This window comes from Neovison vison, chromosome X (assembly GCF_020171115.1).
Source record: "Neovison vison isolate M4711 chromosome X, ASM_NN_V1, whole genome shotgun sequence".
Lineage (NCBI taxonomy): Eukaryota > Metazoa > Chordata > Mammalia > Carnivora > Mustelidae > Neogale > Neogale vison.
The window spans coordinates 43586938-43614604 of NC_058105.1; the positions used below are offsets into that span (position 1 = coordinate 43586938).

Below are 27667 nucleotides of genomic sequence, written 5' to 3' on the forward strand. Positions count from 1 at the left end.
CACTCCCCCTGCTTGTGTTCCCTCTCTCCCTGTGTCTTTCTCTGTTAAGCAAATAAACAAAATCTTAAAAAAAAACTCTAATAAAGTGTTGTTTGGAAAATTTGAGGGAACTTTATCATGCCCTAAGTTAATAAAGGCTATGTTTAAAGGGGTGGAGAAATTTATTTGCTCCAGTGTCAATTCTCTACAGATGACAACTGACACTGGAGCAAATAAGGCTCACATTTTTATTAATTGATTAGTTTAGATTTATATTTTAAAAGAAAAAAATACTGAGTTGGATTGGTCTTAAACTCAGAGATATACCAGACTGAATAAATTACTACTTATTCCAAGAAAGAAAGAATTCCAACTTGAATTATCTACATGAAATATTAAAACAGAAAAAACACAGCAATAGCACATTAACAAAAACAAGAGAACTTTGTCTTTCACTGCTGTTTTTTTTAATGGGGAAAGAGATGGCAAAAGACTTTGTAATCTTCCTCTTCCACATCACAAGCAAACCCAAGTTGTTTTTATTTTTTTTTCTTTTAATCAGAGGAATTACTTTCAATCTCCTCTAAACCAACTTTATGGGCAATCTCTAATTTATAGTACTGTAAAGATAGTGTATCCAGATTTACATAAAATTTCATGGCATACTTTACTATAAACACTCAAATCTTTGTAAACTTTTAAAATTGGCTTTGTGGTGCTTTGGTAAACTTGTTTAATAGTGACAAGTTAAATCTAAGGTAATAAGACTCTGTGATTGCTGGGAGTGGAAAAATTGGTCTTATTATATCATGACCCTGTTAGGATTTTCTTTTACTGGTTACTGCCAATCGTTTCCACGTATTTAACAGATAAATGCTGCTCTATGGTCTTCAAAAGTGGCCTGTTTTCCTGGAAGAGTAGGTAAAGAGAACAGACAAGTCATTCTCTGGGATTTTGCTTTTGCTAAGAGCAGACAGAAAATTCAGCTGTATTTGCTCTTCTCTTTTACTCCTCCTATACTTGGAAGGGAAAAATACAAGGTTGACCCTTTTCCACCTTCCTTAAAGTATTTTGGGGTCTGACCTCAAGCTCCCTTTGGGCCCTCTAAGGCTGGTTAGGAGCATCAAAGAAGGGGTAAGTCGAAATTCAGAGGGAGTACTCCAACTGATAACCATATACACATAATTTCATTTTAGTAAAATTTTTAAGTATGAGTTTAGTACTCTTCAAAATCTACCATACCACAGACCTCAGCAAAGCTGCAATTCATCAGTTTTCATCCTCAGTTTCAATTCTTTAACCTTCAAGAACTAAAGTAAAATCAAGTTTTCAAAACACATGATTGTAAGCAAAGCTTAAGCCTTTATATCAACTGAGAATTAAGAATTTAAATCTACCTCTTTCTTAATGAGTCACTTGATGTGATAAAGTTAAAAAAGTAAAAATCCTATCAAGCTTTAACTCTAGAGTTTAAAAAAATATTGATTACAACTCCTGCTACAGACTCATGATTACCTCCCAAGTTATCCACAATAAAAAGAAAATCATGGACGTCAGAAAGGAGCTTGATTGTCAGTAGTATCAGTTTCCATCTTCTTTAACCCATGTGAATGTTTAAAGACACTTAACATGTGGCAGAAGAAAAGGAATCACACTACTTCTAATATTCATGATAACAAACTCTCCATGAAAACATTTAAAGAAACTCCATGATTTCACATCTAAAAGTAGACTTCTATTAATAACCAACAAGCTACAGTTTCTTTTCTATATCTCACTGCTCTGTGTATTTCTAAATGATTTATAGAGAAGTTCAGGAGAACTGTAAGGGTTTTCTTTAGTTAACTTTGAACATTAACCTGTTCACATGCCAGAAGCTGTTATACCAAATATTTAAAAATTAGAGCTGTGCTGGGAAAAAATGACCTACAAAAAGAAAAGACATAGCTTCCGCCTTTGAGACAGCTTCACAGCCTAAAATTTCAAAAAGCAGCAGAAAAGCAGAATAGGTTTTGTTTATTTGCTTTCTCCATTTGAATATTAATATAGCATCAAGTCTAAAGTTCAACTACTAGTAACATTATTTCCTCAGTAGTCATCACTTAAAATAGGATTCTAAATTTACATAAAGTGAAAAACAAACAAACCTAACAGAAAAGACATTAGGGCCTGTTATTAAACCTTTAAGTTAATAACAAATGAAAACACAACTAAACCTAATGAAGGCACTATTGTAAACAGCAATCCACACCCGATCCCCACAACCTTAAAAAAAGATTTTCACTAGGAATTGAGAATTATACTATGGCCCTTTAGAAAAAGCAAACAAAGGAACTGTAACATTAAAAAGGAAACTGAATTATGAACACTAGGTATGTACCTATACTGACATAATAAACTACTTGCCAGCAGTACCTTGAAATTTCCTAAACTGTAAAAGTACTAGTTCTTGAAAAAGCCCACTTAAACCACCCTAAAGTCTAAATAGTCAAGACATTTACTAAATTAGTGGTTCTTTAAATGAGAGCTGGGTGCAGCAGAATAACCTGGTACTTGTTAAAACACAATGCTGGGCGCCCCTTCCCCATTGTTTCTGATTCACTGCATCTGAAATGGGGCCTGGTAGTATGCATTTCTAACAACTTCTCAGGTGATGCTGAACCTGCTGGTCCGGGGACCACCTGCTGAGAACCACTGGCCTAAATTATTAATAATACATCAGCACAGCCCTAACCAAAAGTTTGGTCAAGATGCATGTAAACAAATAAAAGGATAGAATACTTAAATACTTAGAAATACCGTTGATAAATTCACCCTTATTACATCAAAACATCTACATCTGCTTCGTGGTCTTCCTCAGTCACTTTCAAGGACAGCACTTCTTCATTAAGGAAGAGCCCACTGAGCCTCTCCTTCCGAGCCTGCCTCTGCTCTTTCAGCTGCCTCTTGCGTAAAGCCTTCTGCTGTAACTTCCGCTGCTTGGATCGCTTCTGTCAAAATAAAAATTTCTAAATCAGTAAGTTTCAGTTCTGGCATATCCACCCCAGAATATTTTATGGATCAAATTCTGTATTTTCAGAATCTCTGGAGCTGTCCAAATTCCTCTGCAGGATGATCCTGGTTCCAGTAAGTGAGCCATTGGCTTAGACTGGAAAATGATTCTTCAAGATTCTATTTTTACACTATTTGACCCGTGAATCTTAGGGAGAACTGAAACCTGATCATTTTGCTTAGTTATGGATAGTCAGTCATTTCAAAGCTTTTTTTTTTCAAAATTAAGGTACATTGGTGTAACTGCAGAGTGAACACATAATAAACAATACTGAATACCAATGTAGAGAACATTGCCAATATCTCTAATGCTTACACTTTTAAGGTGTTTTTCATCCAAAAGCACTAGCAATTTTACAGTGGCTGGGAAAGAATCATGTCTTTTCCACATTAGGCAAATACCATCTTAAAAGCCCATTAGAAACCCAGTGGGTACTCCATTCCTTGTCAGTGGTAAACTGATGGAAAAAAGGAATGACCACATATCCAGAGGAATCCCCTGGCAACCAACAAAGCTGGCTATGTTTCTGCTACTTTGGTAAGAGCCAGGGGAGGAAGGAATGTGTATCTCCTAGTCACCCACTGGGTTCCGTTAAGAGTTACAGAGATACCTTTTTTATCCTTAAGTTGGCTCCAAACTGTCACCACTGCAAGGAACCGAACTTAACCTAAGCATCACAAAACCATTCTAAAAACACTTATTAAACCTATTTTTTTATGTGCCCAAAAGCATTACAAAGAATTCTTCAACTGTAAATAGACAGAAATTAGAGGTGTTATTATATTTTTAAAAGATCTAAGAACAAACATTCGAGATTAAAACACTAAAAAAACATTTAATACACACACACACACAAGCGCGCGCGACATGCAGAACATCCTTAGGAGCTAATAGACAGCAACATCAGCAACATAGTGAGATCCGCTCGGTAGTGAGTTGCAGCCAATACTGCAATCTTGAGACTCACTCACTACTTCCATCAATTTATCTTACTTAAAACAGACACAAAAATCAGGTAAAATTGCATGTGATACAGCTGTGGGTCAAAACAGTATTTCAAAGCACTCAGCCGGAAGGGCCTTACCCAGTAGCAGACTATCCTGCTTGTTCAATTAAAGCCAAAACCCACAGGCATTCAGAGAGCAAGATAATTTTAACTCTTCAAGAAATTTATACGAAGGAGTACTAATGTTAATATTTTAAAGGTAAAGTTTTGTATTGATTAGACATTTTACTTTTGAATCCCGAATCCGCTCTGCTGCACTTGCAGACAAGTTGCTGTCACTGTGTGCTCGACTCATGTTGGCACTGGAGTTTGAAGCAGAGTTTCCAACACTGGACCCACTGCTGCTTGCAGAACTGACCATGCTGGCACTGCTGCTGCTGGCACTGGCACTGGCCCCGCTCACTCCACTGGTGCTTGCACAACTAAAGTTGCTTCTCTTCCAGGCCTCTCTTGCAGGCCGTTGGCGAGGGCTATGCTCCTTGATATAGTTTCTGACCTTGGAACACACAAAAACTGGTCAGTGTCATTCCTCAACATTCTCCCTCAAAATACTGGCAAAAAGAATATTGTCCATAATGTAAGACATCAGAAGTGCTACAGATGTACTCATCAGGGAAATGCAAATCAAAACTACATTGAACAGTGTCTGGGTGGCTCAGTCAGTTAATGGTGTGCCTTCGGCTCAGGTCATAATCCTGGAGTCTTGGGATCAAGCACCAATCTGGGCTCCCTGCTCAGTGGGGAGTCTACTTCTCCCTCTGCTCCTCCCCCTTGCTGTGTTTTCTCTCTCTCTCTCCTTTGCTCACTCTCTCACTCAAATAAATAAAAAAACTCTTACAAAAAAACCTACAAAGAGGTAGCACCTCACACCTGTTAGAATGGCTAAAATCAACAACACAAGAAACATCCAGTGTTGGTGAGGATGTGGAGAAAGGGGAACCCTCCTGCACTGTTGGTGGGAATGCAGACTGATGCAGCCATTCTGGAAAACAGTATGGAGGTGCCACCAAAAGCTAAAAATAGGGCTACCCCACGATCTAGCAATTGAGCTGCCAGGTATTTACCCAAAGAATACAAAAATACTAATTTGAAGGGATACATGCTCCCTCACCATGTTTAAACCAGCATTATCGACGGCAGCCAAATTATGGGAAGAGCCTAAATGTCCATCAACCGATGAATGGATAAAGAAGATGGAGTATGTATATATATATAATAGAGTATTGCTCAGCCATCAAAAAGAATGAAATCTTGCCATCTGCAATGACATGGAATGGAACTAGAGAGTATTATGCTAAGTGAAATAAGTCAGAGGAAGACAAATACCATATGATTTCACTCATACATGGAATTTAAGAAACAAGATAAGTGAGCATAGGGAATAAGAGAGAGGAAAACCAAGAAATAGATTCTTAACTATAGAGAATACACTGATGGTTACCAGAGGGAGGAAGGGTGAGGGGATGAGTTAAATAGGTGATGGGAATTAAGGAGGGCACTTACGAGGAGCACAGGGTATTGTATGTACATGTTCAATCACTCAACTATACACCTGAAACTAATATTACACTGTATGTTAACTAACTGGGATTTAAATAAAAACTGTAAAAAAATGTTGGATTGGATCCTGGGATAAAACAAGACATTAGCTTAGGGGCACCTGGGTGGCTCAGTGGGTTAAAGCTTCTGCCTCCAGTTCCGGTCATGATCCCAGGGTCCTGGGATTGAGCCCCGCATCGGGCTCTCTGCTCAGCGGGAGCCTGCTTTCCTTCCTCTCTCTTTGCCTGCCTCTCTGCCTGCTTGTAAGCTGTCTGTCAAATAAAATCTTAAAAAAAAAGACATTAGCTGAAAAACCGGTGTAACCTAAATACAGTCTGTAGATTATTTAATAGTACTGTATCTATGTTAATTTCTTGCTTTTGATGAATGTACTAAAAAAAGAACTTGGATTGTAATAGATGCTTAAATAATAGTGACAATAAAAGACTAATTATAAAGAAATAAAAATAACATTTATTGAATACAGACTTGTGAACCTGGACTATAAACTAGGTTGATCTGTTTGGCTTTTTCTTGAGTTGTAGGCTCTGTGAAGACAAGGATCATTTTTAAACTGTTTTGTATCCTAATATTTAATAGATACTTAATATTGTTAAATAAATAAATCAAATAAAAAAGTGCTAGAGAGATACATAAGTAGACTATAAAGGATGAGAGAAATCTCGAAATGTAGAAACAAGTACCAGAAAAATTGACAGTGTTCAGAATTCTAGAATATATATTATGGAGCTTTATTTTAAAACATAAAATATAATCAGCAAATGGAAGGCTGTAGGCCTCCAGAATTTAGGATTATAAGAAAGTAACACTCGGGGGTGCCTGGGTGGCAGTCGGTTAAGTGTCCAACTCTTGGTTTTAGCTCAGGTCGTGATCTCAGGGTCATGATATCAAGTCTTGAGTTCGGCTCTGAACTGAGCATGCCCTCTGCTGGTTTCTTTCTCCTCCCACTGCCCCACCGCTGCTTGCTCTCTCTCTCAAATGAATAAATAAATCTTAAAAAAAAAAAAAGAAAACACTCAGAGAAATTAACCTTAAAACAAATCAGATTCGGCATTTTTTTAAAGGTCTCAATATGATTTAAGTTGCTGATTATATCTAAGATTAGGGTGTTTCCTAAATCTTAGCTAGGGGCCCATGGTAACTTGTCTTCAAATGGAAGGTCCAATTTCAATACTATTGAAAAATGAGCTGGAATGTAGAAAATTATAGTATATCTGTTGAGAGAAATACTGAAATAAAATTTTTATAAATGATGATAAATGCAAAAAAACTTTTTAAAAATGAGAACATAAGTATTCATTCAACTATGTACCAAAAAAAAGAGCAGTACAGACTATTTAGAAGATACCAGAAATGTATATTTCAGCATAGCAAAAGGAAAACTACATTTTACCCTAGCCAGCCTCAATTACTCCGTAAGACAACTCAAATCCCCCAATTCAGATGTTCACTCAAGTATAGATAGCCCTCAATAATCAGTATTCTGATTCTGTCAATCACTCTTTTTTTAAGGTGAATTAGAATAAATAAATAGCATAACCACCCCTTAAGTGCTAAAATTAAGTTGCAAAGCCTACACAACTAAAAAGAAGGTTCTAGATCCACATGATCCCAGAAAGGCACTGCCAGGTGAGATGCACCTAAAACCTTACAACCATGTGCTCTCAATTACTGCCACCATTTTTTCCCATATTACATTTCATAGCAGTGATTTGGACCTTAATTATTTGTGTATTTTAAAATATTATTCAAGTCTACACACTATAAAATAATGATTTTCTTAACAGCTGTAAAATTTGTATTTTCTTTACATACCTGCTTAAGTTTTTCATCTGTGAGACAGTTAAGTTCAATAATAAACTCACTGTCTGTAGGGGAAATTTGAGCAGAAGGATCAATTATTTTTATAATATCAAGTTGCTCCCGAAGACCCATCTCTGTACTGACTTTACGACTCAGATACTCAATATATTCCACCTATGTGATGAAAAATTATAATAAACAAGATCAGTGCCAAAACCTCTAATATTTTAGTGCGTCATTTATAATATGTTTCAAATATCAAAAGCACTTAACGTGATATTTGTTCCCTACAAAACAGTTAAAGCCCCCACTCAGATTGTACAAAGCAATCCACATTTACCCAGTAGCTTTATATAGGCAATACATTGCGCTTTCCAGAGTCTCCACATATATGTTTTCAATTAAGAACATCAAGATCCCTACCTGCTCATCGTTTGTCATTGCACTCCAAGGAAGTTCATCTAAATTCCGGTGCTTATTTTTCTTTTTAGGAAGCAGGCAAGGTGAACTCGGAATACTGGGTATGACATCAGAAAGTACATCACTCCCACTGGCAATGTCACTGCCTGGTAACTTTATAAAAATAAGAAGGGGTAGGAAAAAAAATTTTTTCAAAAATACATTTTAAATCCCACAACATATTTCATATTGATTAAAATGACTTTTTAATGACAAATACAGAAAGAGAAGACATTAATTCTGATTCGCTCCTATTTTAGACAAAGCTGCAATATCAACATAGTCTTTGTATACAGTCATTTATTCAATGAGATATCTTCCAAAAGCTGAAAATCATAATCAAGACTTGTTAATAAAATGCTAACTTAAGAGTCAATCACTCTTAGGGCTTTTAATTCATGGTGTGAATGTAGGCTAGGGCTTACACAGCATGATGAATGAGGAACACTGGTCTCCATCTCAGGAGATGAAAGTGATCTGCCATGACCTGGCTCTTTGCCCACCACTATGCTGGAGACATTGTCAATATAAAGACAAATAAACCATGGCCCTTGTGCTTAACTCAGTATCAACAACAAGGCAATTAAAATAATTTAAAATATGCTGTTAATACAGAGCAAACCTCTTTAAAGATCAGAATTATTAGAAAAATTACAAAAACTTTTAAGAAAAATTAGAAAAATGCTGAGAAAACATGTAGACCAAGGAGAAAAGCAAGCAAGTCTGATACACAGAAAATCTATTTAAAGTGAGATGAACACCAAATAAATGTGCTAAAATTTTACACTGCCTAATAAAAACCAGTTAGAATGGGACGCCTGGGTTGCTCAGTGGTTTGAGGCCTCTGCCTTCGGTTCAGGTCATGGTCCCAGGGTCCTGGGGTCCTGGGATGGAGCCCTGCATCGGTCTCTACTCAGTGGGGAGCCTGCTTCTTCCTCTCTCTCTGCCTGCCTCTCTGCCTACTTGTGATCTCTGTTAAATTAAAAAAAAATTCCCTTAAAAAAAAGTTAGAATGGATTTCATTTTTTAACAGCCATCTTGAGTTGTGATACAAAGAAGAGTACATATCTAATATATATAATTTGAGAACTTTGGACATATGCATACAACCATAAAGCCATCACCACAATCAGGGTAAAAAAAGTATCTATCACCTCCAAAAGTCAGAATGGGTTTAATTTTAAATAAATGTGTTTAGGGACACCTGGCTGGCTCGGTTGGAGGAACATGCAACACTTGATCTCAGGGTGGTGAGTTTCAGCCCACACTGGGTGTAGAGAGATACTTAAATAAACTTTTAAAAATAAATAAGTTTAAGTCATTCATCAGAAACATAATTTCTTCTACAAGGAGTACATAATTTTCAAAGATAATTCTTTCATTTTTACAAGGTACAAAATACTACCTTTTTGTTGTTGTTGTCCTGTGCAATTGCATCTGAACTCCAGATGATTACTAGGCTTTTGAAGTTACCGAAAGAGAAAAGCTACTTTAGCCATGAAGATTATTGAAATCACACACACCTGGTCTCCTACTCTCCCTGGAGCACTCATTAATAGGTACAGGGGAGTCAAAGGATTTTAAGTCATGGACCTTATACAAAAACTTTATACTCCACGGGAAGATAATATTATAACACAAACATACAATTATACAAAATAGAAAACGACAGGGGGCGCCTGGGTGGCGCAGTGGGTTAAAGCATCTGCCTTCAGCTCAGGTCATGATCCCAGGGTCCTGGGATGGAGCCTCACGTCAGGCTCTCTGCTCAGCGGGGAGCCTGCTTCCTCCTCTCTCTGACTGCCTCTCTGCCTACTTGTGATCTCTGTCTGTCAAATAAATAAATAAAATCTTTGGAAAAAAAAAAGCAAACAACAAATGCCAGGTTTGAAATGACAGGTCATCAAGAGAAATATCTAGCTGTGAGTTAAAGCTGCAGGATTAAAGCTTAAAAGAGCTACAAGGGGACCAGGCAAAGGGGAGTCAATTATACATAAGGGACTAACAAACAAAGATACAAAAATGGGGCTGATCACCATGCAAGGTGACCATAATGCTTAGAATGAAACTGTCTAAGCTACTACTGTTAAAAACCACATTTTCATTTTAACAGTCACTGATGAGTCCAAGTATATAAATGACTACCAACAATTTGTATGACTTCCATTAAAAATCTCATTAACTAACACTGCTTTAATTGTTCATTCACTCTTAGCCTTGATGTAATCTATTATATATAGTCAGTGTCATGAAAGCATGATTGCTGAATGCATAGATGAAGGCTATCTTTCTGTCTTTAATGTCAAAAAAGAAAATATTTTGCTATTTTCCTTTGAAAGACTTCAAATCACAACACTACTACATTAAAGAGCTCCCTGGGGTTCCTAAAACAAAATGGAACAGTCCGTATCAGATGAAAGTCCTCCCCTACTTCAAGCTCCTTTGATATATTAGGTAATGGCACTATCAAAATATGTATACTCTCAAAATTTAAGAACAATTTCCACCTAAATCTTTAGTGAACATCTGCTAGTTAACAGAGTATATGTTAAGCACTTATATTTGTGCCTTTGGTTCTGTTTATGTGTATGTTGGGGGTGGGGGTGGGGTAAAGAGGGCAACTAGTGGTTCTTTGGCTATTTCTTTTTCAGGAAGAAGTGAAAAGATGCCAGAGTTCAAATCCCAGTTCTGGTTCTCACTAGCTATGTGATCCTGTGGAGGTTAGTTTGCTTCTTTGAGCCCCAGAGTTATGGCTAACGTCACCCATCTCAAAGGATTGCTGAGAAATTTAAATGAGGTGATAGGCCTGGCACAAGGCAACACTCAATAAACAGATGTCTTCCTTTTCCCATCTCTTTCCATTGTTTTGTACCCTGATAAAAGGTAGCATAAGCCATTAGAGAATGCCACATATTGCTAAAGTGGCTGAAATTTCACAAGGTACTTTCAGAATCACAGAATGTGCAAAAGGAGAAAGCATTCAAGTAAGGAGAATAACTTGGTAAAACCACAATTTTTTTTAAAAAGTAGGTTAAGGATAAGGAGACTAATATAATTAAAATGGAAAATCAGTGCTAGGGGACTGAAAGCTCAATGGATGAACAAGCTGTTACATGATATGCAGAAGTAGGCCAGTAACATTTTCTAAGTAGAAATAACTTGATGAAATTAGTCTTGAGGAAGAGGAGTTAAAAAGCAGTATAGGAACAAAATAGAATAAGGAAAGACTGGAAATCAGACAGGAAGTTCTTATTTGATCTCGACTTATACTAAAATAAACAAAAAATGTGAAGAAAAATGAGAATAAATAGGGAGAATTTCAAATGAAAAATTATTTACAAGGCTTTTTTATAAGATTTTATTTTAAGTTATCTCAACACACAACATGGTGCTCAAACTCACAACCTTGGGATCAAGAGTCACATGCTCTTCTGACTGAGACAGACAGATGCCCTGACAAGACTGTTTGATAACTGAATGGATGATAGTCAGATGACCATTTGTTGAAACCAGAAGAAAACTGGCCACATTTCAGTTATACAACTCATACAGGGTAATGCACTTAAAAGACTTCAATTTTTTATAGCAAAAGACCTGAGGCAATATCATAGATCTTCTAGTCCAACACCCTCATTCAACGAATAAGGAAAAATGATGTCTATGGAGGGTTATATGACTAGTGCCAGTATCCAAAGTGGAACACAAGCCTGGTGCTTTCAACTATGCTGGGATGTCTTGCCTTGCAGGTAGTTTGGAATGAACGAAGAACACAATTAAATATGGAAAGTTTGTAGTGATAATGAAAGAATCAAGTGCAAATGTCCTTCAAAATGACAACACTCATTTTTCACTACACTGTAAGACATGTCACAAAGCGGGGTCTATTTTTTTCCATGGAAACACTGTAACTGGAAGTTACATTACTGATCAAGGATTCAGCACCAGATAATAGGTACATTAAATAATAAGGTCATCCAAGTGAAAATGTCAAGTAGTCAACTAGAGATATGGATCAGAGCTGCAGATGTACACCAGAATTAACTGTATGAGCTCCTGTATATTTATTAGACAAGCAATTTTCCATTTTATATCTCAAGCTAAAAATGTTTAATAATTCTTATTCCATATTTTTCATGGACAATAATATTTAGTATATATTGTAAACAGTATTTGTAACAAGTAGGGAAAATTAAATCAAACCTGTGCCATATCTTCTGCAGTATGCAGCAAAATTTTATGAGTAAGCTAATTTCTATAACAACTGATGTGTAGTTTCAAATTGCACCTTTAGGTTTCAAGTGTGACAGCTGAATTACTCACTCTTTAAATTTTCTATGGTTCCCTGCTCAACAATAAAATAATTTCTCAAGCTCTAACACTAGTCAAATAGAGCTTTAATAATAAAAGGACCGCAAGCAAAGAAGACTATTAAAAAAGCTAAATGCTTTGATTCTACTTCACTGTAAGGTTAAAATCCTGCCTTATCAAGTAGTTAGTATTTCTCTTCCCAGAGAATCCATGAATCCTTTATATTTACTTTAGTAGTAACTGGAACATTTGTTTAAAAGATTTAAATGTAGTTTTTAATCACAACAGAGATACTGGGAATTTTTAAGTTATAGTTAACAATTTTAATCTATATTAATCCTAACACATAATTTGTAACTATCTTCTTGGATAATTTACTGCACATCATTACAAGGTCCCACAAAGACAAGAGATCATTTTAAACCTTTCAGAATATTTAAATAGCAAATATCCATGGTAACAGAGTACCCACACTCCACTTTCAGAAGTGGGGAAATACATTACTAAGGCAGGCCTCGTTTTTATTCCAATGTTCTAGTCAGTCAAGTGTATTAATAGTGAGTGGTTGGGGATAGTTTTCCACTCTAACTATTCATGAAAGGAGTAAAGAAATCAGCAATTAAAATTTTAAAAAATCTGTCACTTTGTAACATTATAGATAACTCTAAATCAAAGAAAATAATCAGAAAAAATAATTCTCAAAGTTATCAGAACCCCATCCAATTATCTTTATTAAGAATCTTTGTGAATAAATGAAACAAGATGGGATTGGGAGGGAGACAAACCATAAGTGACTTTTTTTTTTTACTATTTTATTTTATTTTTAATTTAAAAAAATTTTTTTTCAGCATAACAGTATTCATTGTTTTTGCACCACACCCAGTGCTCCATGCAATCCGTGCCCTCTCTAATACCCACCACCTGGTACCCCGACCTCCCACCCCCCCCCCCCGCCCCTTCAAAACCCTCAGATTGTTTTTCAGAGTCCATAGTCTCTCATGGTTCATCTCCCCTTCCAATTTCCCCCAAATCCCTTAAGTGACTCTTAATCTCACAAAACAAACTGAGGGTTGCTGGGGGGAGGGAGGGAAGGAGAGGGAGGTGGGTTTATGGACATTGGGGAGGGTATGTGCTATGGTGAGTGTTGTGAAGTGTGTAAACCTGGCGATTCACAGACCTGTACCCCTGGGGATAAAAATACATTATATGTTTATTAAAAAAATTGCAACCATCAGGGTCAATTATCTGATTCCTAATTATAACTTCCAAGTGTGGATAATCTTGGACTAAAAAAAATCTTTGTAGTAGTCTGATTTTATTTATTTTTAATTTTTATTTATTTTTAAAATTTCTTTTCAGTGTTCCAGAATTCATTGTTTATGCACCACACCCAGTGCTCCATGCAATATGCGCCCTCCATAATACCCACCGCCAGGCTCACCCAACCTCCTACTCCCCGCCCCTCCAAAACCCTCAGATTGTTTTTCAGAGTTCACAGTCTCTCATGGTTCGTCTCCCCCTCCAATTTCCCCCAACTCCCTTCTCCTCTCCATCTCCCAATGTCCTCCATGTTATTCCTTATGCTTCACAAATAAGTGAAACCATATGATAATTGACTCTCTCTGCTTGACTTATTTCACTCAGCACAATCTGATTTTAAATACAAAGTGTGCACTTTAAAAAATGAGGCACAGAATAAAAAGATAACCACACAAAGATGTTTATTGCTGTGTTACCAATAGTAGAAAAAATTTTGAAACAGATGTAAAAGGGGAATGGTCTCACAATTTCTGGCACCAGGAACAGTATAGTGCCAGGAATAGTACCAAGAATATTATACAGTCACTAAAAGAGTTATTATGAAGGTCATGAAAAAGTTTATATGTTAAATGAGAAAACTGTATCACAGTACGTTATCCAGAAGAGAAAGGAATACTTCCTAACCCATTCTATGAGGCCAAAGCAATTCAAAGACATCATAAGAAAGCTACAGACCAATATCCCTTATGAATGCAGATGCAAAAATTCTCAACAAAATACTAACAAATGAAATGCAGCAGCATATTAAAAAGAACATAGAACATGACCAATTCAGATTTGTTCCAGGAATATAGGGTGGGTCAACATACAAAAGTCAATGTAGTACATCATGATCATCTCAATAAATGCAGAAAAAGCACTGTGACAAAATCTAAATAGTTCTTTCAGATAAAAATAATGAACAAACTAGGAGTAGAAGGGAAATTCCTTAATATGATGAAAGGTATTTATGAAAAACCTACAGCTACCATTGTGCTCAATGGTGAAAAACTAAATGCTTCTCTCTTAAGATCAGAAAAGACAAGGATGCCCATTTCTGCAACTTCTATTCAACACTGCACTGGCCATCTAGCCAGGGGAACTAAGCAAGGAAAAAAAGAGCTACCCAGACTAGAAAGGAAGAAGAAAGCCTATCTCTATTCACAGATGGCAAGATTTAAAACACAGAAACTCTAAAGAATCCACACAGAGAAAAATAATCACTTAAGCTAACAAATGAGTTCAGCAAAGTGGTAGGATAAAAAAAAATCAATATACAAAAATCAGTTTTATTTCTACACACTAGCAATGAACAATGCAAAAATAAAATTAAGAAAACAATTCTGTTTTCTACAGCATCAAAGGAATAAAATATGCAGGAATAAATTGAACCAAGGAAGTACAAGGCTTGGACACTAAAAATAACAGATTTGACGCAATCCCTACCAAAATTCTAACGGCCCTTTTTGCAGAAATGGACAGCCTGATTCTAATACTCATGTGGAATTGCAGAAGGGATCCCCAATAGCCAAAACAATCTTAATAAAGAAGAACAAAGAACCTCATGCTTCCTGATTTCAAACTTTACTACAAAGCTTGAGCAATTAAAACAGTATGGTACTGGCATAAGGAGAGACATACATATTAATGGGACAGAATCGACACTCCAGAAATAAACCTAGTCATCTATGACCAATTCATTTCCACAAGGGTACCAAGACCATTCAATAAGCAATGAATATAGTCTTTTCAACAAATCATGTTGGGACAACTGAATATCTACATGCAAAAGAATGAATTTGTACCCCCATCTTCTCCCATATACAAAAAATAACTCAAAATGGTTCAAAGACTAGGTGTAAAAACTAAAACTATAAAACTGTAAGAAGGAAACAGGTGAAAATCTGTATGACCTTGGATTAAGCAATGGTTTTTTAAAATATGACATCATAAGCACAGAACTGAAAGAAAAAACAAACTGAACATTACTTAAATTAAAACCTTTTGTGTGTCAGAGGACAGTATCAAGTAAAAAGACAACCCACAGGAAAGGAAAGATCTTTTGTGAATCATGTATAAGGGTCTAGTAGCCATAACATATAAAGAACTCTTTCAAATCAACAATAAAAGACAGCACAAATTAAAAATGGGCTAAGGATTTGAATAGACATCTTTCCAAAAAAGAACACCAATCACCAGCAAGCATATGAAAAATAAGTACATGAAAAGATGCTCAACATCATTACTCATTAGGGAAATGCAAATTAAAACCAAAATGAAATACCCCTTTATATACAGTAGCATGGTTGTCATCAAAAAGACACGATACTAAGTTTTGGCAAGGACATGGAGAAATTAGAAGTTTCATACATTGCTGGTAGAAATGTAAAATGGTACAGCCACTTTGAAAGACACTTTGGAAGTTCCTCAAAAAGTTAAACATAAAGTTATCACATGACTCAGCAATTCCACTCCTAAGTGTATGTACAAGAGAATTACAAATATACATCCACAGTATGTCAACTATACTTCAATAATAAAAAAGATACATCCATATAAAAACTTATATCTGAATGTTCACAGCAGTATATTCATAATAGCTGCGAACTGGAAACCAACCATCAGCAGATGAATGGATAAACAAAATGTGATGTGTCCGTATCTATTAAGCAATGAAAAGGAATTAGTGTGGACTGAATGTGTGCACCCTCCCTACACCACCACTACCAAATCCCTATCTTGAAGCCCTAATCCTCAGTTTGGAGGATCTGGGGGTAGGGCTTTGGGTGATAATTACATTTACACGAGGGTAGACCCCCCATGATGGGATTGGTGACCATAATTATAAGGGGATGAAGAGAGCACAGCTTGCTCTCTCTCCCCTCTCCATGTGAATATAAAACAAAAAGCAGCCATATGCAAACCAGGAAAAGGATCCTCACCAGAATCTGACCATTATGGTATTCTGACCTTGGACTTTTAGCCTCTAGAGCTGTGAGAAGTAAATGTTTGTTGTTTAAGCCACCCAGTCTACAGTATTTGCTATAGAGGTTAAGCTAAGACAGAAATGAAGTACTGTGACACACTACAACATGGATGAACCTTGAAAACATGCCAAGTGAAAGAAGCCAGACACATATTATATGTGCACATTTATATGATATGTAAAAATGCACACCCATAGAGAAAGCAGATTAGTAGATGCCAGGTGATGGAAGTGATGAAGGCAGGGGGGAATTAGTAGTATCTGCTAACAGGTATGGATTTCTTTTTAGAGTGATGGAAAGGTACCTGAATTAGATAGTTGTGATGGCTGTACAACACTGTGAATATATTAAAAATCACTGAATTATACACCTTAAAATTATCAAAATGGCAAATTTTATCTCAATTTTTTAAAAGCTAAAAATATTTTAATTTTTTATGCAAATCATATTTACAACTGTACATAAAATAGAAACATCTTAAGTAGTATAAAATATAAAAAGAGGTGTTTTAGATTTGTTTTCCTCTTTAAAAACTCTTAATTTTCAGTGTTGCATTTTTATAACAAGAAAAAACAAACCATTCTAAATATTCATTATTAGAGAATAGATTAAATAAATTGTGATATAGCTATCGAAAAGAATGAGATGTTAGTTGCAAAAAAGCAAAAGGCCAAACTGGCTGAAATATGATTCCATTTGTGTGTTTTTAACACTGTGCAAACATACTTGTATCTGCACAAGCTCTTAACAGTGGTAACCAGTGCAGAGTGGGACTTGGAGAACTGTTTTTAACTTCATGCCAATCTGTCTTCCTATTTTAATAAGAAAATGTTTGAAATAAAATAATATTTGGTTCCTTCTTTGGAATTTAACTTCCAAGATTTGGATGGCTTTCAAACATAGGAGGCATTCAAGTATCTGTTGAATATTAACATTAGCTATACGCAAGGAAAGCTTCCTCAAATGTTACTGTCTTTTACAATCAGAAATGGATGTTGCAATAACATGATTTCCATTTTCTGATAGACTGCACTCATTATAAGGCAGAATTTCCAAACAATTTGCCACAAAGCCATTTTACATGGCATATATAATACACACACAAAACATTGTAGGGCAAAAAACAGCTCTACTATGAAGAGATTACAAAATGAGAAATTATATTTCTGACAACAGAACCAAAGCTTATGCTTTTATGATAACAGTGGTTTGTGATCTTAGATATATAGAACATAACCCTAATGCAAGGATATTCTGTCCATAAGGACACAAAGGTTATTTACTATAAATGCAGGAAGAACACAGTTGCTTGGATGCATGTGTAGAAAAGTACTGATGATATAAACTAATGGGAACATTATACAAGTATTAAATCACATGAAAATCCACAAAAGGGTATCTGTAGCATCAGAAGCCTAAATTGTATATTAGCAAAAAAAAGGATACATATTACATCTAATTCTTAATGTTGCCAGGATGAAAATATCAAAATACAAATTCATTATTCTATTTATGGAGTAATAATGGTAATACAAGGGGGGAAAAAAACAAACCTACCTGCCATTCAAACTCACTATCTGACCAATCCCAGTATGTGCTAATAGAAGAAGAGACATCACTGCAGACACTCCCCTCAGGGAATAAATCAAAAGAAGTGAAGTCTTGATCATCTAACAGAGAATAGCAATCATCTTGATCTCCAACAGAAACTGATGAAAATAGCTCCTCACTGCATTCTGAGCTGGCAACACTTGTTCCACAAGAAGTTAAATTCCACCTTAAAAACACAACACAAAAGAAATCACAACAGGAACTCCAGAATCCACACAATTTTAAGATATTAATAGGAGATACATTCAAGACATTTATGAAGAATGTAAATATATTTTTTAGGTATGACAATGATATTGTGATTATTTTCAAAGGAGCCCTTATTTTTTAAAGATGTATACTAAAACATTTATGAATGAAATATATTTGGGATTTTTCACAAAATAATAAGGGGAGTAAGGAATGAAGAGTGCTATAAAACATATTGCCATATGTGAATAACTGTTAAGCTGGGTGATGGATATATGAGGTTCATTACACTATTCCCTTTACTCTTGTATTTGTCTAAAAATTTGTGTAATAAAATATTTTAAAAGAAAATTGTATCTAGGGCTGCCTGGGTGGCTCAGTTGGTGCATTGTGCCTTCAGCTCAGGTCATGATCCCAGGGTCCTAGGATGGAGTCCCGCATCAGCCTTCTGGCTCAATGGGGAGTCTGCTTCTCCCTCTGCCTGCCTCTCCCCCTGCTTGTGCACTCTCCCTCTCTGTCTCTCTGACAAATACATAAAATCTTTTAAAAAAGAAAACTGTGTCTAAATTAAGAATAAAGTAAAACATCTTCATCTATAAACAACACATATAGCATGGTGATTATAAATACACTCTGAAGTCAGACTGACTTCAAATTTTTGCTGTCGTTTGACTGCTGCTTGATCTTAAGCAAAACATAGTGTCTTCAAGCCTGAGTTCTCATCTTCAAGACTTATGAAGATTACACAGGAATGCATACAGAAGTTTTAGAATAAAAAGTGCTCAATACACCTTAGTTGTTGTTGTTGTTGTTGTTATATTATTATTATTACTAAAGGAAGAAGGTAGCCACAGCAGGGCAAAAGAAAAGCAAAAAGTATACAGAAGTTCAAAGCATGTTTAAATAACTTTTATGTATCAATGCTATACAAGATCATTGCAAAGACATTAGAATAAGAAAGGAGTGATAAACCAGCAATTCCATTACCCAACAATAACTAATCCATAGTATTTTGGTACATGCATATATATCTTTTATAGAATCAGCATTCTGCACACATGCATGCACAAACACACACACATATACACATATTTCAGTATCCTGCTTTCTTCACTTAATATTATATATTAAACATTTCTCTATGACTATTAACTTGAAAACATTTTGATGCCTATATAACATTACACTAATTAAAAAGTCTCATGATTTACTTAATCTTATTCCTTCAGTAATATTTAAGCTGTTTCCATTTTTTTTGGTATTACATATAATACCAAGATGAACTTTTTTGTTTCTAATTATTTATCAAAATACATATAATCTTTCAGGATAGATTACTTTAAAGTACTGAGTCAAAGGAGATGACCACTTCTAAAGGTCTTCTCATACTTCGTTAAATGCCCTTCTGAAACACTGCACCAACTACACTCCCTGAAGCAGTATACAAAACATGCTCATTTCACCACAACCTTAACAGCAGTAGAATTTTAATTTTTAAAGTTTGACCTATCTGACAGGGGGAGAAAACATTTTTTTAAAAAGATCCTATTAATTTATTTGTTAGAGAGAGAGTGAGAAGCAGGCTTCCTACTGAGCAAGGAGCCCAACGCAGAACTCAATCCCAGGACCCTGGATCATGACCTGAGCGGAAGGCAGTCGCCTGACTGAGCCACCCAGGTGTCCTGGAAAAAAAAAATTTTTTAATATCAACTTTTATTTCTTCAATTACTGGCAAGATCAAATTTTAAAATGTTTATCAGCTATTTTGTCCTAGTGTTTTTCTATGTGTTAATGTTTTCTTTACTGATTTTATGAGTTCTTAATGCATTAAGAATATTAACACTTTGCTTGTGGTATTTGTTGCAGGCTTACTTTTGTCTTGAAATCTACAAATCTGTTTTCTTTTGTGAATTTCCACTAGCTTCATACTATTAACAAGATAATCTTCATTGCTTCATTGCTTCATTGCTTAGGCAATTAATTAGGGAATTAATCCTTAAGATAATTATTTAGTATATCTGATACTGATAAGATACTGAAATAATGACTTCCTGAAGAAAATCCTGTTACTTACCTATTACTAGGTTGTTTCTCATCCTCATTAAATCCATTTTTTGAACCATGTTTTTCATTTTTTAACTCCCCCCCCTTAATCGTAACTTCAAAGTTCTTGATTTATAAAATTTAGGCAATTTGACATTTTTATGGCACTTTTTCCTTTGAGCTAAATGTAGAATATTTTAAAGGATCAAAACACACACAGACACACACTCTCTAAACTATTATGGTTCAGTAACTATCAGTACAGATGTCAATACGCTTTGTTAAATAGGCAAAATCTAAAATTCATCTAACATCTTAGAATACCTTTAATATTACCTAGTTTCATCACATGCTTCCTAGGCAGGCAGTATCCTCATATTTTTAAAAAAATCAACAAACCTAGTGGAATTAACCAAATTTTTCAGGATGTACAATAAGAGAATATAAAAGCTAAAAATTGATAATCACTCTTCTAGACCTAGTAAACCATCATCTATGTTGTATTCCGTGCAAATTTTTTTCTTTTGTCTTCAAATTGCATGTGAGCTTTTTCAATCTTTATTCATCCACCCACACAACAAACATTTAGTGTCTCATGGACCAAGTACTGTGTTACGTGGTAGGAAAAGCTGTTAGGTAATTTTTTTTATGAAATTTTTTTTCTGAGCTTGCAAAAATTCAGTAGAAATGTGCTTCCCTCCATGGCTAATAATGACTTTCCTTTTCAAAAGACTAGATCACTGACAAGACAGGAATTTGCTTGGTTTTGTGCTCTTAATATAGAGGAAAATCAGTATGTTTCTCAGTTTTCTAGGTCCATGACTTTATAACGATTTAACAGGATTCTGGATATTCTTAGACTTTTGATTCTTTTTCTTTTTCCTTTTTTTAAATTAACAGTGGTAAGAACACTGGGTTCATACTATCATTCAAACCAATCATTTACAAAATAGAAAAATAATATTTTTGCTACTAGAGATTTTTAAAAATTCTATTATAAATTCCAAATATTGTTATTATGAATTTAAGGCAATGTGAACAAAAACAAAGCAGGTAGTACTTTTATCCACTGCCGGTGAGATTATTTGTGTGTGTGTGTGTGTGTGTGTATCAAGAACTTCAAAAAAAGATATCCTTCGGACTCAGTAATTGCCATTTCAGGAATCTATCACTTCCCCAGATAGAAATTGGGGAAAAAAATGTATGCCCAAACATATCTAAACAATATCATTTATAGCAGCCAACAAAGGAAAAGAAATGCCCCCCCCAAAATATGGGGAAATTAAATAACATATCTAAATAATGGTGTTTCTTAATCATTAAAAATTATATTTTCAGGGGGCACCTGGGTGGCTCAGTCAATTGGGTGCTCGACTCTTGATTTTGGCTCAGGCTATGATCTCAGGGTTCTGAGATGGACGATTCCCGCCCCCCCCCCCCCGTGGGGTTCTGTGCGCTCACTCACTGCGGAGATTGCTTGAGATTCTCTCTCTCCCTCTGCCTCTCCCCCCATTCACACGTTCTCTTGCACTCTCCAGAATAAATAAAATCTTTTTTTAAAATTTGTATTTTCAGGGGCACCTGGGTGGCTCCGTCAGTTAAGCATCTGCCTTTGGCTCTGGTCAGAATCCCAGGGTCCTGGGATTGAGCCCTCGTGCCCCCAACTCATGTTCTCTTGCTCAAAATAAAAAAAAAATTAAGGATTTTATTTATTTATTTGACAGAGGGAAAAGGCCAGAGAGGGAACACAAGCAGGGGGAGTGGGAGAGGAAGAAGCAGGCTTCCCACCGAGCAGGAAGCCTGATACGGGTCTTGATGCCAGGACCCTGGGATCATGACCTGAGCCAAAGGCAGATGCTTAAACAACTGAGCCACCCAGGCACCCCAAAATCCTTAAAATTTTTTTAAAAAAATTTAAATTAAAATTTTTATTTTCAGACTATTTTTTGAAAAGAAAAACACTCAAAATATAAATGTAAAAACCTGGTCACAAATGATATATAAACTGATCCTGATTTTTAAAAATTATATATAAACATAAAAAGAACATTAAAAGTAACATCAAAATGTTGGTAGTTGCTATCTTTACTGAAAGGGGTCATGAGTCATCTTTGCAGTTTTGTATATGCCAATTTTCTTTTTTTTTCAAGATCTTATTTATTTATTTGACAGGGAGAGAGAGATAGTGAGAAAAGGAATATATGCAGGGGTAGTGGAAGAGGGAGAAGATGACTCCCTGCTGAGCAGGGAGCCCCATGTGGGGCTTGATCTCAGGACTTGGGATCATGACCTGAGCTAAAGGCAGACACTTAATGACTGAGCCACCCACATGCCCTTGCATACGCCAATTTTCTAAAGTGAGCTTTTGTAATAAAAATTTAAGAGTGATTCTTTTAGACTGTTTTGTTGGTTTCAAATATGTCATAAATGACCACTGTGGGCATGTGCTCAGCACTGAACTATTCAAATCTGTAAAGCCCTTCTATCTTTTTCCAGTAGGAGAAAGCTACCTGATGCTAAGATCCTAGCTATAACCATAAAATTATTCACAAAGGAGACTTTCTACTTTAAAAAAGAAAAACGTTGAAAAGAATCCTATTGAAATGGAGTTTAATTCAATAACTAGGCTTGCTGCCCAAATTTTAGTTTAAAAGTAAAGCTGAGAACATTTATCTGCAAATTTTATCTGCCAAAATACCCATATAGCACCCCTAACCTCTGCTACAACTTTGGAGCACAATAGGCCATCAAGGCCCCAAGTCAGAGCAGATGACACAATCCCTTCACTATACTCAAATTCTCACCTCTCGTCCTAGTGATCTCAATTGTCTTGGTATTATTATTCATCCCTCTTACCCTCTCTATAGTCTTGGAAGTAAAAAACATTCCATGTAATTTCTAAGAATAAATATTCCATTCATGTTGAGTTCATCCCAGCCATCTCCTGTCATCTCACACTCTCTCATATTTTCAATTTCTCCCTTTCCTGTGCACTGCTTCTAAGGAGCTAAAAATCTCTATTCTTGAAAAAAATAAAACTAAACAAGGCAAACAACAACAACGAAACCTATCTTGCCAATAGGGTGTACAAAAGTGAGACACTAGATGCCTGGGTGGCTCAATCGGTTAAGTGACTGCCTTCGGCTCAGGTCATGATCCTGGAGTCCCAGGACTGAGTCCCCACATCAGACTCTCTGCTTGGCAGGGAGTCTGCTTCTCCCTCTGACCCTGCCCCTTCTCATGCTCTCTCTCTCTCTTTCTTGCTCTCTCAAATAAATAAATAAAATCTTTAATAAAATAAGAAAAAGTGAGACACTGTCCTTTCACTTTTCACAATTATTCAATGTGAAAGTACTGATGTATTACTAAAAGATGAAGAGAACAACACATCTGGTAGTTCATATTAACCTCCTTCATCTCACAATTTAATTATAGCACTTACCAAGATCAGAATTTTTTCAATTTAGTAAATGACTTCCTTTTTTGATAATGGTGGAGGTTTCCATCGACAAATGCTAAAAGAAAACCCTAATTACATCAGAAACACCCTGTTCCAAAACCAAACAAAAATGTCTTACACACCACATATATTCCATATTAACATTTAAATTAAAAAATAATTGGGGCGTCTGGGTGGCTCAGTTGGCTAGGTGTTGAACTCTTGGTTTTGGCTCAGGTCATGATCTCAGGTTAAGATCAAGTCCTGCATCGGGTTCAGCACAGAGGCTGCTTGAGCTTCTCTCTTCTCTCCTTCTGCTCCTTCCCCCCTCTGGCATGTGTACACTCTTTCTCAAAATAAATACATCTTTAAAAAATAAGTTTCTTGGTTTATCAAAATTTATGTTGTTCTACCAAACTTCCAGACAAACCCAACTGGGTCATAAAATCCTAAAAGATACTCCTAGGAATGTGTGAATTCTTAGGAAGGTGGCTGTGTTCATGTAATTTTCCACAGAACCTAGAGTAATGATATGTCATCCTAAGTCACAGGTGACTCTGATATGAACATTATAAACATTCAAACTTAGGGCTCATAAATTAGGAGTGCCCTGAATTCCTTGGTTAACAAAGACTTAAAATATAGCCCAGAGTCCAGTAAACGAGCAGGCACAAAACTGCCATCATCATAAGGCTCTTATCAATGGCATTAAATAAGCTCCACAGTTTTCTTATCAGGTAACAAGGAAGAAGCAAGATAAAGGTAAACCAAGTATCTACCAACTCATAAGGTTTTTATTTCCAAAAAATGTGTTTTATAATGACGAAACCCTAAGCAGAACATCAATACTTAACTATAGAGATCTGGTTTTTAAATCGCTGCTTGAACTGGTGATGTGAAGAAAAGATATGACACATGCAAATCCAAAATAAAAGAATTCTGTAAACTAAACTTTGCGTACATACATGACTTAGCTGTTTGCTTCTTCCTTTAAAGAACTGACTGATAGTATACTGTCCTCTCAAATGCCATCTTGAGGAGGGACAGGAAAGAAGATTCCAGAATGAGAAAAGATTTAAAAAGCAAGGTAACCTAGGGCAAAAACATCATCTGATGTAAATATGGCTACTTCTGCTTCCCCTAATCTCTGCTGAAAAGGGTACAAAGTAAAATACATTAAACCTTCTAGTGCCATTCCAAGCCTTCAGAAAATTAGGGTAGGAGATGGAGGTTTTTAAAAAGCAGACAAAATGTTTGACTTGGGAAAACTTGAGTTGAACAGGAACCTCCTCCATCTTAACTGCCCCATTCTGGAAAACAACCTTGGCCTTACCTTGGTCTTAGAAAAGGAATAGAAAAACACAAGAGAAAAAAATGGGAAGGAGAAAAAGGAACAGAACAAGCTGTAAGAAATATATTCTTCTCGGGGCGCCCGGGTGGCTCAGTGGGTTGAGCTGCTGCCTTCGGCTCAGGTCATGATCTCAGGGTCCTGGGATCAAGGCCCGCATCGGGCTCTCTGCTCAGCAGGGAGCCTGCTTCTCTCTCTCTCTCTGCCTGCCTCTCCATCTACTTGTGATCTCTCTGTCACATAAATAAATAAAATCTTTAAAAAAAAGAAATATATTCTTCTCCTTGCTTCACTCTTCATCACCCCCCCCAATTTTGGCAGTGCTTACCCTTAGCCTCTTTCCCCACTCCCTTGCCCTCATCATAGGAGCAGGCTAATTCTGGAATCATTTCACTTCCCTGTGTATAGGACTTGCTCCAATGCTGCAAAACTTAAGTAACAGTTGCAAAAGTATTATTTTATACTGTTTTCCAATGCAAACAATCCTAAGCACACTTGATTTCATAAATACATTACACTCATTACACATCGTGGGTTAAGTAAGCTTCTGTGAGTCAGTCGAAGAAACTATAACAACCATTTATAACATCTGAGCCATTCGTTCTGTTCCAAGTTTCATCACTGGCTCCAAAGAAGTAATCTTGGCTGTGCCTAACTCAATTTTATGACCTTGAACTTAGTCTTTCCTCTCTGGGCCTCAGTTTCCTCATTTTTGCAATGAAGATTTGGAAGAGTGGTAACAAATTTACTACCACCTCCTTTTCAAATGTGTTATACTGCTGTTCTGTCTATCTAACTATAACACCTGGTTTACAGACTCTTAGGTAAGAATCATGTCTTACACACTGCCTGTACCTGGTAGAAGCTCAGTAAATCTGTAGGCTGATTTAAGAGGTGGGGGAGGGCATGCAAAAGACATTAAAATGTGGAAGGATTTGTTCATGCTCATATTGTGGATCAGAAATCAGAACCAGACTCCTTAATTCAATGCCATTATTTTCCATAGCTGAACCCATCTCTTCCCTTGTTCTCCACACACCCTCCCAGGCCTTGGTATATATCTCTCCAATATCCACCTATATTCTAGGTTGGGGCTATGTGTACAACATCTTCACATCCCCCACAGTTGGTGTAACACTCAAATGCTTACATGAGAGAATTCTCCAGAACACTCTAGTTTCCAATAAAATCAGTTAGGAGATGCACCCTCTGAGTAAATTTGTATAAGCAAGCCCATCCTAAGCTTAGCTCCATCCCTCCACTGGGGGAGCAAACCAAGGGATAAGCTACATGAAGGAACCTTCCAGATCTAAGCTTACAGATTTTGGCATGGCCTAAAGCGATAAAGCAAAGAGTTCATAAGGAGGAGGGAAAAAAAAGGACTGTCTGGTTTCCTGGAGCTTCACAAAAAAAAAAAAAAAAATGGGGTTGGAATGGAAATTGGGCTGTGAGGAAGATTTAAAATCAGGAGACTGGGGGCGCCTGGGTGGCTCAGTGGGTTAAAGCCTCTGCCTTCGGCTCAGGTCATGATCCCAGGGTCCTGGGATCGAGTCCCACTTCGGGCTCTCTGCTGGGCAGGGAGCCTGCTTCCTCCTCTCTCTCTTCCTGTCTCTCTGCCTACTTGTGATCTCTGTCTGTCAAATAAATAAATAAAATCTTTTTTTAAAAAATCAGGAAACTGAAAATTCTAGCTTTCAAAGTGCCATCTTTCAAAAGAACCATAGATGGTCATCCGAAATCTCTAGAGCATATGGACAATGGAAGGGGTTAAACTTTCTAGGGTGGATGGAAACACGGATGCATCTTAAAACTGACGGTGCGGATTTGGGATTCTCCCAGCACAGATGAGGCAGGAGGGGAAAGGGAGGCGTCGCTATGGTCAAAAGATGAATGGGGAAAAGGGAGCAAGTAAAATTCTGGCCAAAAGGAAAATCGGAGGGCAGGAGTGAAAATAGGGAGGGGAACAGGGAAGGAGCCAGGGAAGGAGCGCTGGTCGGAGGAAGGTGGGGGAGGGGACGAATGGAAGCGCAGACCCGAGGCGGAGCGCCAGGTTTGGGAGGGACCCAGCGTTCTCCCTTTTGAGGCAGGGGTGTGGGCACTTCGCCCCTGCCCTCAGCGACGGTTCATACCTGTTGGTGTGGAAGCGGTGGAGTGGATCCGTGCGATGACAAGAGGAAAGCTGGCAGCCGAAGTCGCTGATGTCCAGGCAGCCTGGCTCCTCGCTCGGGCAGGTGCCCATGCCGCGAGGGGGTCCCAGAAGCGGGAAGGGCTCCTCGGGGGTTAGAAACTTCTCGTATGAAGTGGTGGTCGACGTCTCGTCGGACATGGCTGGAGACGGCCTGGCTTTGGGCTCCCTCTGTGGCCCAGGGCTGCTCCCGCGCCTGCCCCTTCCCCCACTCTAACCTGTCCGCCGCCAAGCCGGGGTGTGCCCACAGTAGCTCGCTAACAGGCTGAGCGCCGCGGCCAGATGCCGCCCAGGGAATGCTGGCCGCGCTAAGAGGCTGCTAGAGGGCACAGCAACGGACTGGCCACCCCGTCGGCGGCTCAGTGGCCTCGGAAACCCTCTCCGTCGCGGCCGCTGCCC

General features: G+C 37.1%; 1 protein-coding gene across 2 annotated transcripts; it reads right to left on the reverse strand.

Moving 5' to 3' along the window:
* Positions 1-1979: 1979 nt before the first annotated feature.
* Positions 1980-27667, reverse strand: FAM199X (family with sequence similarity 199, X-linked). Of its 2 annotated transcripts, none has more exons than XM_044235169.1 (6): positions 27213-27667; positions 18011-18230; positions 7824-7973; positions 7413-7574; positions 4396-4533; positions 1980-2969 (listed from the first exon to the last, which is right to left on the reverse strand). In XM_044235169.1, the coding sequence occupies exons 1-6, from the start codon at positions 27407-27409 to the stop codon at positions 2799-2801; spliced, it is 1038 nt and encodes a 345-aa protein (XP_044091104.1). In that variant the 5' UTR covers positions 27410-27667; the 3' UTR covers positions 1980-2798. The 2 variants fall into 2 exon arrangements, with proteins under 2 accessions (XP_044091104.1, XP_044091103.1); XM_044235168.1 differs by having other exon boundaries at positions 4267-4533.